Source organism: Glycine max, chromosome 1, assembly GCF_000004515.6.
Source record: "Glycine max cultivar Williams 82 chromosome 1, Glycine_max_v4.0, whole genome shotgun sequence".
Lineage (NCBI taxonomy): Eukaryota > Viridiplantae > Streptophyta > Magnoliopsida > Fabales > Fabaceae > Glycine > Glycine max.
Window position 1 is genome coordinate 5,328,190 of NC_016088.4, and position 14,404 is coordinate 5,342,593.

Consider the following 14,404-nt stretch of genomic DNA (forward strand, 5'->3'; position numbering starts at 1 on the left):
ATATGAAAAAATATTAAGGTAGAAATAAAAAGAAAATAAATATATTTAAATTTTTTCTTAAATTAATAGTAAAATCACATCCCAAAATTATACTGTAAATTAATTTGCCATCTCCTGACTACTATTAGGTGATTTGATTATCTAATCCTATATTTATTTGCAATAACCACATCACCTAAATTAAAATACTTGAAAACTATGTAACAGAGAAAATGAATACAGAAATTAGGAAGTAAAACATGTAATGATGAAAGGAAAAAAGTTTATTTAGTTGGTAGATAACCTTCACATCTCACATTCGTGAGTTTAACTTTTACGGTGGTTGTGAGAATTTTATTGATGGATTATAAATACTTTTTTAAGTGTTTCATGGAATGTTCAGACTCGATCTCCTAATCATGTTAATCGATTCCAAACCTAAACTTTTATTAATTAAAGAAAAACATGTGATGATTTGGGACTAGGCACTGTTTAATTTATTGAGGCTTCCTCCTGAGTTTCAATTCCTTGAGCTCCCGAATCAGTTCCATCATATTGTTATGAGAAGACCCACCAAGCTTTATAGCCTTTTTTGCCGCATTACTAAGAGCCTTGGCTCTCTGTCTCATTCCTTCACCTTCTTCTCCACCATCCATGACCACACCAATAGCCTTTTCAATCTCCTCTCTTGTCACCACCTCACTCCCAAACTCATTCCAATTCCTCCACTCTTTGGTCCCCACTGGCACCCCAATCTTCAACACATCAACCACAAGCTTCTCATTGAAGAAATGCTCCGCAAACAAAGGCCATGTCACCATTGGTAACCCTACATTCATGCTCTCAACCACCGTGTTCCAACCACAGTGACTCACCATCCCCCCAATTGCACGGTTCTCCAATATCAACAACTGTGGCGCCCAACCCCATATCAAATACCCCTTTTTGCTTCCCTTCACTCTCTCTTCAAACTCCTCCATAAAACTATTCTCACCCTCATCATTGTTCTTTCTCACCACCCATATGAAATCATAACCAGAACTTTCAAGTGCATGAGCTATCTCAACAAGTTGATCACTAGGAAACCTATTCAAGCTCCCAAAACTAACATACAAAACAGAACCCTCTTTCTTTTTATTAAGCCATTCAAGCCACCCTTCTTCTTCTCCTTGTGTTTTAACATGGTGTCCTCTTTCAACCTTATCCAAATCATCATGGTTCACCCACATCGAAACCGGACCCAAGCTCCAACACTTGGTTCCACACACCCTCTTGTAATGCTCCTCATAATCACCCTCCAACTCATGAAAACTATTGAACACTGCCCCAAAACTCTTCCTAGCGGAATCATTAACCACCTTCATCAACATTGCATACATGTTCGGCTTCCTCATCCAATCCGGCAACTGCAACCTCGTCATCTCCAACTCGTGCGGCAAACCTACCAACGTGAACTTCTCACTGTCACACTCCACTTTGGTGTGAACCTCGTGTTGCTCCAACGAGTGCACAGCACAACGTGACAGAACACTCGCGGCGTAGAAAATGATTCTAGGAATACCTAGTTTTTCTGCGGTGTCCACGGTCCAAGGGTGGAACATGTCACTCACTATGCAATCAGCTTGTAGCTCCTTGAAGAGGTTTTCGATCTCTGGCCTCAGAATCTCGAGGCCAGCATAGATTTTCGGTGACATGTCAGGTGGCGTGTCGGCGCTGAAAGTTTCAACGCCGACAGGAAGACCGACTTGTTCGGCCGGAAATTTCATGACATGCGTCCTGATGTTTTGACCGCGACTGATGGAGCTTTGGAAAAGCGCGGCGTTGGACGTGGTGGTGATGATAGTGACGTCCACGTCATGCATGGCGAAGATTCTGGCCATGTCCACTATGGGAATTATGTGACTAATTGATAAAAATGGAAGGAAGATAACCTTAAGCTTCAGGTTATCATCCTCAATTTGATATTCTGAACGATCCATTGTAATGATAATAATCGATGGTTTCTCAGAAAGTACTGAATTGGTATGGGAAAATGAGAGAGAGGGAGTATATACATATATACTACACAAAGTTTGCTGAGTTTTGATTAAAAAGAATAATACATTGGATACTCTCACTACTCTTATTTAATTAATTATTTTTTGAATGAGTTTTAATTTTTATTATATAATTCCTCTTTTTTTTCTTTTTATTTCAATTAGGTTCGTATAAATATTTTTTTTTGTTTTATTGTAGTTATTGTGAAGTGATATGATGTGATGATTAACAGATATTAGAAAACAACACCTTCTAAAAAGTTTACGATTTCTAAGAGTTTGAGTTGAAAAAAGCACACTTACCAATTAGAAACAATTCTAAGTATAACTTTTTAATAGTTATTAATTATAAAAAGTAATAATTATGTATGACAACTTGTGATTAAATAATCCTATATCAATATAGGAATAATAAAAAAAAGTCCTATATTAATATTCGGGAAAAAAATAGTTATTTAAGTTGTATCTAAAATATAGGATTTTTTTTTTTTTAACGTGGAACGTATGGTCCACGGGGAACGCATGGTTCTCTAAAAACTGAACAGGGGGAACGCATGGAAATTAAATAATTAAAATAAGATTAACAATCTTATACGCTAGTCAAGCGACTAACCACCAGTAGTTCTGACTACTGAAATATGCAAGATTCAATCAAGAATAAAACTGAAATTGCTGATGTATTGTGCATGGTCTGTGTAATACATGTGTCAGTGTGTGTGTTATGTTAGGGGTACCTCAACCCTTTATGTCAACCTTTTATGTTATCTCTGGTAACATTTTATTTTTTTATAAAATAAATTAAAAATGATTTTATTTAAAATAAATAAAATTTTAAGAAAGTAATGAGTTTCTTTAATTAAATAAATAAGAGAAATAATTATATTAATTAAAATAATAATTTTAAGGTAAATAAAATAAATGTTTTTTAAATATTTATTTATTCATTTCACAGAAAATAAAATAAATTTTCTTTATATAAAACGATTATTTCGGAATCGTTAATCATTGAATCGTCGTGAAATTTGAACACGAGGTTCAAAATTTATTTTCGCACACATCCACCATTTGGATTTTCAAGACAATGTTTATGGTGGATGAAATATCCTTCGCAGTGAGTTTTCTCTTTTCCCGCATATATCCAAATTTGTCCCAGTAAAATTATGATCTCAGACTCATTTACCGTTGGATCGTCGTGAAATTTGGACACCATCTTTGGAACTAATTTTCGCACAGTCTCACTGTTAGGATTTACAAAATAATGTTCTTGCACAAAGAAATTAGTTTCGCACGTTGACAATGAAATGGAGGTTACAATCTCTTCTCCTTCTTTGTAACGCTTAGAAATCCTAACAGAACAATCAGAGGAAAAACTTGAGGAGTCTCACGGAACCGCTAGAGATATCACTATCACTATCAGACTACACCCGTGAACCCGCTTAGAGGTAAGAAATGAGTTTATCGCAATTGGGGTTAGAATGAACATGTGTAGGGATCCTTAGAGGATTAAAATGGATTTATTTTGGGATGTTTATTGAATTATGATTTTTTCTTTATGATTATAAATACGATATTGTTGTGTTTGATGAATCAATTGATGTCCTGATGCAAATTGGTTGATAAAATTAAGTGCTCTTGGTGTTTTCGTGTTTTTGACTTATAATTTTAATATGATTGTGTGAAATTGTTTGAGGGGTTTTACTCTCTATGTTATGAGAAACATTTTTGTATAAATTGCTTATACTTTGGATAAAATTTTCTAGATTGGCATGGTAAATTGTTATATTAAGATTATGAAATTATGATTCAAATTGTGAGTATGTGACAAATTGAACGTGTGATGAATGGTGAGATACATGTGTATTGAGACGTTGTATGTATTGAGTTGTAAGACCTTTTAAGGGCGATAGGTTTTTGCACGATGAGTATTATGATGAGATCCACTATGGGAACTCGAAAAATTGAATCACTTTGAGGCGCAACGAGTTAAATGATTTTGAAAATAATTAAGTAATTGTGTATATTGCATAGTTCATAGGTAAAGTGTATATGATTCATGAGGTGTGATAACATGTTACTTTGGGATTATACCATTGTGATTGAAACCGAGTGAATGTGATAAATTGTGTATGTATTGACTTGTAATACATATGTGCAATAAGATATTGTGTGCATTAAGCTGTGAGCTATGAATCGTACAATCACGCGACTATAAGACCCTTTAAGGACGACAAGTTAATGCGCGATGAATATTATGATGGGAACCACTGTGAGGACCCGACGAGTTTAATCACAAGCGCGATGAGATAAAATTATTTTGAAAACAATTGAGGAGTCATGTGTTTTGTACAATTCATAGATAGAGTTTGTGTGCTAAAATGTTTTCTGAGTTGAACCTGAATCAGGAGGGAGAGGCCCTAACGGACTCTTTAGAGTCTAGGCCTTGGGAGTAAATACACCCGGTTTGAGTGCTCCTTTAAACATGTGTCGATCCCACATGGTTAAAGCATTCTCACAATTAAACTTTTATTATAAGTAGTATATATATACTAAATTATTAATCTGTGATATTTTTGTGACAATCATTATGAATATTTTATTATTGGTTAAGCTTAATATATTATTTTTTAACGAAACAATAGTTTTCTTTCTATATCTGCTCCCCCCCCCCCCCCAAAAAAAATAATAATTAATTAGCATCTCCCATGAGTTCCACCTTGGAATAGGGAGAAAAAAAAAAGCTTCAATTTTGTACATTTTTTTAAAGGGCATGGATGCTTCTTATCAAACAATACTCAATTAGAAAAGGGAAGGAAAAAAAAACTCCTTAAATGTTTCTCGAACTTTCCCATGGGCAAAGACCAACCAACAAGAACAATGTTTAAACATGTGTTAAAAGATCCCCAAAAGACTATTTTTAGCATAAGATGTTGCATATGTTATTTACTAACCATTTGTTTTGTCTCAGTTGACTTATATGTTTTGGGTTCTGGGTTATAAACTTAACGAGGCTTATACACTACTTCAGGTGACTATGCTCGGTACTTCCTTTTTATTGTCTCACATTTTAAATGCATTGGGGGTTCTTGGTAGATAATTTCTTGGTTGATAACATGCATGTTTTTCAGTACTCCTTATTTCTTGGTTGATAACATGCATGTTTTTCAGTACTTCTTACTTCAGGTGACTATGCTCGGCACTTCCATTTTCATTTTCTTCTCAATAGTTTTCAGCAAAGGTTTATTTTAGGCTTTGTTATCCCATCAATTTTTTTAACTTACAGGTAACTCAAATTGAGTTCACAACATTTATGATTTCTATGCATAATGATTGTGTAGCAATTATTGATTTTTAAACAGTTATAGTTGAATCACCAATTTCTAAAATTAGGCATTTGTGAATATGGAACTGGGCAGTTTACTTACATTGATGATTCAATAGTTATTTAAAATTTTATTTTCCTGGATTCTTAAGATCGAAATTTGTGGCATATTTTCTAATTGTGTATACCTTAAGACATTCAATGTCTTCATCATGTTTCCTTTAGGATGAGATAACCTAAACCTTTTGATTTCATATTTTTTTATAGTTATGCAGGATATTATACGATAGCTAGGGTTATTTAGCTCTCTTCAAAAACCATTGACCCGATTTATATCTATTTTAAGAGCACCTAAGAGCCAAGAAGGCTATGCTTCAATTGGTGGTGGTTCTCTTCTTAGATGTATAATTGATGTACATGCACGACACTTTCCGATAACTTATTTTCCATACATTACTACAATACATATATTTCACTTTGAACGTGATAGATAGTGCATTGGGGACTTCAAATTTCAAGTTATAAGATATTGAATGTCTTTGTTTTTCCTTCTCATTATTATAGCTCTTTTGATGGTTCTGTCCACAGGTTGAAGAGTTGAGCAAATCTCTTTGGTCAAAGAATGTCCCAGCCAAAGTGTATGTTGGCATGCATTACTGGCATCCATTCACTGAAGAGGCTATTGAACAAGTATTTGTTCATGTCCTTCTTAGATCACTATAGCATTTCATTAAGATTATGCTAGCTAGTGCCTTTTTTTACAAGTTTCAATGGGTTTTTTTTTATCTTATGTTCTTTGATTAGTTGTTTATACATATATGAAAATATTCATTTTTCACTTATTCGAAAGTACAAAGTCTGCATGATTGGGTGGGATATGTTTACACACATTCTCTACCTTTCTCCTTATTAGGAGATTTCTTGGTTGATATCTTTGTTAGAGATGTTATATAAAACTATTCATGTGTCTTTACCTAATATCATTAGATGGAGTATGATGCCATTGTGTTATCTTAGAAACTAAATCTTCAGAAGAAAAAAGGGGTTCATAAAGTTTTTTTAGTGTTTTCTTTGCTCTACCATGTTGACTCATTCGTTTTCCTTTATATTAGAAAGTATGCAAGGGCTATAGTTTACTGCAGATTATATGAACTTTAAAGCTGATCAAAGGATGTTATTGTTCTATCACTGCATGCCTATGGATTCAATTTTTCTGTCCCTCAATTGAAAATGAACATCTACAATAATAACAACATAATTCTTTTATCATTAGATGGAGTATGATGCCATTGTGTTATGTCAGAAACTAAATCTTCAGAAGAAATAAAGGGCTCATAAAGTTTTTTTTTTAGTGTTTTTTTTGCTCTTCCATGTTGACTCATTCTTTTTCCTTTTTCTTAGAAAGTATGCAAGGGCTGTAGTTTACTATAGATCATATGAACTTTTAAGCTGATCACCATAGAGATGTTATATAAAACTATTCATGTGTCTTAACCTAACAACAAAGGTTCTGTATAGTTTGGTTCATGATATGGTATTAGACATTAGGGCCTTTATGGCCAATTGGTCTATAGTCTATACTCTATATAGTTTAGAATTTGATTATTGTGACCCTCATTTTGTTGTAATAAAAATTAGAATTTCAATACAAGGTAGGTGGCCCATTGCAATGTGCATTGCCCATGCCCATGCTTCAAGCACTCAGATGACTATTGTCTGAGAAGGAGGGGTTAGAGATGCAATATAAAACCATTTACCCTTTTTCACCTAAAACGTAAAGTCTTGGGATTAGGATAGTTGGTATAATTAACCATATATTTGATTTTAATTTTCTAGTTTAAATTACTCATTTGATCCTATTTTCAAAAAAGGTTTATTTTAGGCTTGGTTAGCCTATTTGTTCCATTAATTTTTTTAAGTCACAAGTAACTCAAATTGAGTTCACGAAATTTATGATTTCTATGCATAATGATTGTGGAGCAATTATTGATTCTTCAACCATTATTGTTGACTCACCAATTTCTAAAATTAGGTATAATCCAACATGGAACTAGGCAGTTTACTTATATTGATGACTCAACAGTTATTTAAATTTTATTTTCCTGGATTCTTTTGCTCAAAATTTGTGGCATATTTTCTAATTGTGTATACCTTAAGAAATTAATTTAATGTCACTATTTTTTTTGCATGTCTTATAATTTTCATTTTACAAGTTTGATCTTCAAGGGTTATAATTCTTCAATTGTGAACCAATTTTAAATGCAATTGATGTTAAAGAGAGAAATGAGATTGAAATATTGTTAAGTTTTTGCATGTCTTATGATTTTCTGCATGTTTACTTTGTGTCTGTGTTTCTGTTCATATTAATGAAGTTTGGCTTGGGCTTTTTCTTAAGTTACCATTATAGATTAATTTATTAGGATTAGGGGCAATTTTAATGGATGAAATGCATTTATATTCAATAGCAAATGGTTAATTAAAATGTAATGTATATTTTAGAAAATAAATTAAATGACTACTTAATATTATTATGTCTTATATTTATTTTATTAAAAAACACAATTAATTAAAAGCATGCCTTAGAAAATAAATCATTCTAAGACGGTCCTTTGACGGTGCTTAACAAAGAACCGTCTTAGAAGGGTATCATTCTAAGACGGTGTTTTGCTAAGCACCGTCTCAGAAGGATTCGTATTTTTTAAGATGGGTAAAGATAAGTTTTTTGAACTGTCGTTGAAAGTCTACTTTCAACGATGTTGGTTTCAAAGACGATTATAAACCATCGTCGTATGTAGTTAATAACCGTCGTTATACACTACTAAAAAATAGGTTTTTTACGACGCATATTGTAAGGCGGTTCCTTTCTAGGGAACCGCCTTAGAATGTGTTTCGGTGACATTTTTGTAATTAAGGTGTAACTAACTACGATGGTCTTTAACACCCGTCTTTGTAGTTACGGTGCGATGGCGTTTTTGTAATTTTCACAGTTCCTTCTATGACGGGTGTGTTTAGCAAACCACCTTTGTTAATTTTAAAAACAATAAATTAAAAACTTTGGACGATACATTAGGGATTCCTTGTATCGTCGCAAACCCTAGATCCAAGCTTCTAGCTTCCCAAGAGTCACAATGGTGCCTCCACGAACACCTCCTTTTCCTTCTCCCCCAATTGAAGCGAAAATATTTCTAATTACGACTCTTCCTCCTTTTCACTTTAGCTTTGGTTATTTGTGTTTGTTGATGTGATTTTGTCGTTGCGTGTGTTTTCTCTGCAGCGACGACTGCAAGAAGAATGTGTCAGTTGCACTCATCGACATGCATAGTTGCAGCCTTGAAGCTAAAATTAAAATGAACCTAGGTATGTATAGATAATCGATTCTTCCATTTCTTCAGTTACTTTGCCACTTCTTCTGATTTTGATTTCGTTTGGTTGTTCAGATGCTCAAGTTGTGGAACAGGTTGCTGAAGTTAAGAAGCCAGAGAGGTGATTCCCCCCGCTTCTACCTAATTTCCTCAATATGTGTTTATAAACGTTTGGATTTGCTCTTGTTGACTTGTTTATTTTTCAAAATGTGTAGGAAGAAGCCCAAATCCAAAGAGCCTATGGTAAAAAAGGCTAAAGTTGAGAAGGGGAAGAAGGTCAAGGATCCTAACATGCCTATGCGTCCTCCCACAACCTTCTTTGCATTCTTGTAAGGATTATTTTGCTTGTTAATGATGTTGTGGTTTTGCTGGAGTGTCTGATTCAGGTTATAGTTGAGTTAAAATAATTTGGTGTTTTGTTCAAAACCCTATCTCACATTCTCAGGAAGTATTTTTGAATGGTAAGCCCATTAGCTTTTGTGAAATGGAGTTATAATTGAGTTAGAGGATGCAAGAGATTGATGTTATCTCAATGTATTCCCTTGCAGAGATTCCCTTGTTACTCAGTGTTGTTCTCAATGTTTTATTGATACATCAATTAATGGGGGTTGCTGCTGTTGATTGTTTGTCTTCCATTGCCATTATGGATCCCAAACTGGGAGTTCCTTTGTTGCTAACAATTATGTTTTACAGTAATATATTCATAAGAAATGATATCAATCACCATGATATGCTGGTAACTTCTCCCTTTTGTAATGACACTTATTTCATGGCATTACCTTGTTCTTTTATCTCCCATCATATGTAAAATATTTTTTTCCTCTTAACTTTAAATTGTTGCAGTTAATTTGTTTTGAAATATTGCCATCACTTGCTTCACACTCGACAATGATTCCACTTGTGGTTCAAACTATCTTGCCAATGCTTAACAAAGATGCAAAAGTGTGGGTACTACTCTAGATTGTGTATTTTGTTTGCTTCTTTTTAAAACAGAAATATTATTATATTATTCTTGCCTTGTGGTATCCTGTTTTTGTAGCAATGATGTTGTACCATTCATGTCCTTTTTCTAGCATTCTGACATTGAGTATCGCTATCACATAAAGCTGTTGATCTAAGTGTTTGAACTCTGAGTTGCTATTGTCTTTAGTTGGAAAGTGGAACATAATGACATCCAAAAGCAAAGTTTAATGTATAATTTCTGTCTTTAGTTGGAATTGTTTGTTTATGAAAAGTTTTCTAAGTTGAACACATTGAAGTGGTGCTACTATTCTAAGTTAAACACATTGCAGCAGCTGATATGGGATAAAATCAGTTATCACTTCTTCCTCTTTTCCCTCTTGTGAAACAAGGATTTATTGATTTTTGCTTCTTATTTTCAATCAATTCTACTCTCATTTCTATTAAGCACATATTGATACTAGTGCACAGTATATGATCTATATTGAATGGGTTACTTCTTGATTTACAAAGAGTTTCATGAGTTTCATTGGCTATCTTGTTGGATTTTTGCTGCAGATTGATGCGAACTAGTTTCCTTGCAGGGGTTGACAATTGTTACTCATGTACTTAAGGAAGGAGGAAAGTTTATTGCAAAGATATTCAGAAGAAAGGACACAAGCCTTCTATATTGTCAGGTATTTGAAATTTTAGAAAGTGAAGACTTGCTATGTTAGCTATTTAAGAATGAATTAAGAATGAAAATGAAAATTAAGAATGAATTATTTTAAAGATATTATTTGTGGGCCAGGGGCTGCTATGTTAGCACTAAACATTAGCCGGTTTAAAAATTGAAATTTAGAAGTAGGTACCCAACCCTTTTTCTTCTCTAGAGATATACATTATATGCAGTTGACCGATCTTTTCAAAATATATGATTTTTTTAATAACATTGTAGTTTCACGTTATATTTATTTTATGCATTCAAGATATTAATATTGATTGCGGATTCACGTTATGTTTATTTTATGCATTCAATTGATATTGATAGCAAAGTTTCAACTGTTTATAACAATTCCACGCCAAAGTCATTTGGAAAGTTTGGTTTTCTTTAATTTCTCTAAAAATTTAAATGCACAAATTAATTTTTAATTTATAAAAGAAATTTAATTAGTGATTTTTTATTTCTTAAATATTTATTAAAAAAATTATCCAAGCATAATCTTATTATTAGTCAACTGTCTCAGGAGTCAGGAGGGTGCTTATGTTTCCAAATTTAAAGAAAGCACATAATTATTGTTTGATGATGAAACTAAATGTGAGGTCATTACCTTGGAAAATGATAAGCTCTTACCACTGACTCATAATTTTCTTGAAGATTCACAATATCCATACTATCCCGGGCAGAGAGTAAAGGTTAATACCTCCACAGCTTCTAAACCGGCTAGATGGCTGGGTGGCACCTGGAAAGACAATCATGATGAAGGTACCTCTTCTTTATTAAACTTCTCTGGTTCATAGTATATAACCAATGATTTGGCTCATTATATTAGTGGTTCATATCATGGATTGCATATGATTATTTTCAATTTGTTCTATGTAATTAATTATAAACTAAGTTCAGGTTGAGATCAATGTCTAGTGTAGTCCATGGAGATTGGAGAGCATATGCCTGACGAAGCTAAGGTTTTAATCTATACTCTTGCATTATTATATACTTGTGATTGGACTTAATTTTTAAATTTCAAAGTTTAATTCTAGCACCTGATTAACTGTTAATGAGATTAGTAGTATGTAGGTGCTCTTCTAAGAGACAAACAACTGGATGAAAATCTCAGGTACTGCTGCTTTTTACAACCAACATGGTAGAGAAAACTAAGACGGACTATAAGCTCTGATATCATGTTAGATTTCATCTTAAAATCAATTGGCATTAAGTGAAGTTGTCCAACAGATATATAAACTGCACCACAAAGACTGAGGCAGACGATGTGAGACTTCCTAACACAAAAGAAAACAAGCTTGCCACACCGAAGAGATGAAGGGAAAAGAAAACAAGCTTGCCACATGCGGTAAGTTCTGTGTATCATAATATTGCCAAAATTTATGCTCATTTGGTTTTATAACTTCAAAATTGGAATACGTTTATGAGCCCACTCACTTATTAATATATCTAACACTATCATACTTGATATATCTTGCCATCTCAACAAAGACAATGGACAGCTAAGCAAAATCTAACACTCATAACTTTCATATACAAGGCAAGGATGTTACCCCAAAGGGATTCAAGTTTCTGCATAAGAGGTTAGACAAAAAAAAATTTAAATATTTAATTTTTAACTAATGTTTTGCTACTCGTGTAAACTTTGCAGTGATCATAACTTGCACTTTGTGGAATCTCCTGCATTGGCTCCACCAGAAGTTCAAATTGATTTTGCTGCACAGCAACAATAAGCTATCTTCCTTAACCTAAATTAATTCTTTCTACAGTAGGATAAAAACATAGATTGTAGAATTCATAGTTGCATTTTGAAGATAAAAAGTAAACATAAATCCTTCCTCACAAACATAAACCCTTCTTTAGTATATTCATAAATCATATATAACAAATTTGATTTCTAAATTCATTTTTTTATATTTAATTTTTTGAATCACCGGTAAAAAATATCTCATTAATTAAATTATCTTTTAAAATATTTTTACTTATATTTTATTATATTTAAAATACTCACGTGACACAAATATTATTTTTATCGATGTATATTAATTGTTAGATTATTATTTTCTTATTAAGACAAGGGATCGACACACGGATACTTATATTAGGGTAGTTAAATGTTAATGCAATAAACGATTGAAGCTTTGAAAAATATAGGAAAGAGGCTGAGAATTGAATTGACATTTAGAGTTATATATATATGAATTCATGGTTTTGAATTGTTAGAAGAAGCCCAATGATTCATGGTTCTGAATTTGGTCATTTCAATTATTTGGTTTCGCTAACCGATAGTATATATATTTGGTTGGTCACATCAATTAGTTTCTTTCCTTTCTAGCCAACTTGCTTAGTTGCCCTTTCAACTTCAGCTTCTCTATTTGCTCTTCCCTTCACCAATTTCACTAAATAACTTGATAAATAAAATAAGAGACTCAAATAACTTGAGAGAGTGCTTCGTCACTCCCTACTACTCATATATATTAATCTTTGTTTCATTCTTATCTTAATTATCATTTTTTTTCACTTTGCTAATTTTTCTCATTCAATTCATGTCAATTTTGAGGCTGCGGAGGAGATCTGAGAATTCAATTAATTTTGCTTTGCTTTTAAATTTTATTCTTGCAAATGTGTTAGTTAGCTTCAAATTCATTTTCATCTTTTCTCTTTCTTGGATTTTGCTTCCTTTTTCCAGTTCCTTTTGTGATTTTTTTTAATTTCTTTTGGAGTTTGAGCATAAAATATTTATAAAAGAATTCAAATGTGCAGGGTCAGATTTGGGTGTCATGATTTGCTTTTGTGACATTCACTTTGATTCTTTTATTCATTTATTATTTTTTTTGTGTGCAAAATAATCTAAAACTTACAATTATAATGGGAGGGAGTATATATAAGATGCTTTTAAGAAAGTTGCTTGTGCCCTGCGAACCTCATCGCTACTAATGCCTACTAGTAATAGTTAATAAAAAACTATATTGGTCATAGTTAATGAATACACAGATACATACAAAATATAAATTCAATTGGTTCTGGCAATAGTGGGACGCTGTTTTGTTCCGTTTTTATTTTTATCATAGAAGGATAATTAAGCAGTTTAATAATTATGCAGAATTAAGTTAGATATTTATGAATCACATAATTTTTATTTTATTTATATTAAAATGATATGATGTTAACACTTTGAATAATTATTATCTATTCGTTGATATCTCACATGACTATATAAATATATTCATTTTCATCTATTATCATTAATCAAAAGTATACGAGTTGTTATTTTTATTTTTTTGATAAGTTTTCTTTGTAGCTCTTTGATAATGTTTTTTTTGGAAGGTCATCAGCTGAAATCTGTTATGGAACTGTTTCAGGTTTCTTTTAGCTAGGACTATGTCAAGGTTGGAGACTTGATTGTCTTGACCGGGTAAATTTTGCTAAATGAACACTTATGTGTTATTCTTCAATTTAGTATTGTTTCATGTGTCTCATTTAAGGAACATAAATTACCAAGTAGAAATAGGGAAGTGTGAGGTGAAGGTGAGGAGGAGATTACTCACCCATTATCAAAATATGTGGATTTTGAGAAGGCTTCAAATACAAAAAATATAATTTATTTTAGTATTTTTACGTCGGTTTTGACACGACCGATGTAGAAATATTAATCATTTTAAGACGATCGCGTGTGAAAGATCGTCGTAAAAAACTTAGCATTCTACGTCGATCTTGTAGTTGTGACCATCGTTGACAATATTGGATATTCTAAGACAATCCTTGACAATCGTCATAAAATAAGCGATCACTTTTTACAATGTTTCTTACAATGATGATCATAAACCAATGTAAATTGTTCCATATAACCGATGTAGATTGTCTTTTTTCTAGTAGTGATATGCCGTATTTATAATTTGTTTGCAAGCCTCAAACCGACTCCAAATACCTTGTTGGTCATCGTATCACAAACTGAATCCCTCAATAACTATGCAAAAAATCAAGGGTAGATTTGTTGATTTTTACTCGTTGCAGTGTGAAGCAACTAATAATCACGTCCCCTTCT

At 32.6% G+C, this 14,404-nt stretch overlaps 1 protein-coding gene across 1 annotated transcript; it reads right to left on the reverse strand.

Annotated features, from left to right (window-relative positions):
• Positions 1-248: 248 nt before the first annotated feature.
• On the reverse strand, positions 249-2,105 carry SG-4 (UDP-arabinose glycosyltransferase). The gene has a single exon (XM_003517919.5). The coding sequence runs from the start codon at positions 1,956-1,958 to the stop codon at positions 477-479; it is 1,482 nt and encodes a 493-aa protein (XP_003517967.1). The 5' UTR covers positions 1,959-2,105; the 3' UTR covers positions 249-476.
• Positions 2,106-14,404: the final 12,299 nt, after the last annotated feature.

Coding starts and splice junctions, on each gene's coding strand:
- SG-4 (XM_003517919.5), bottom strand. CDS start 1,958: ATGGATCGTTCAGAATATCAAATTGAGGATGATAACCTGAAGCTTAAG.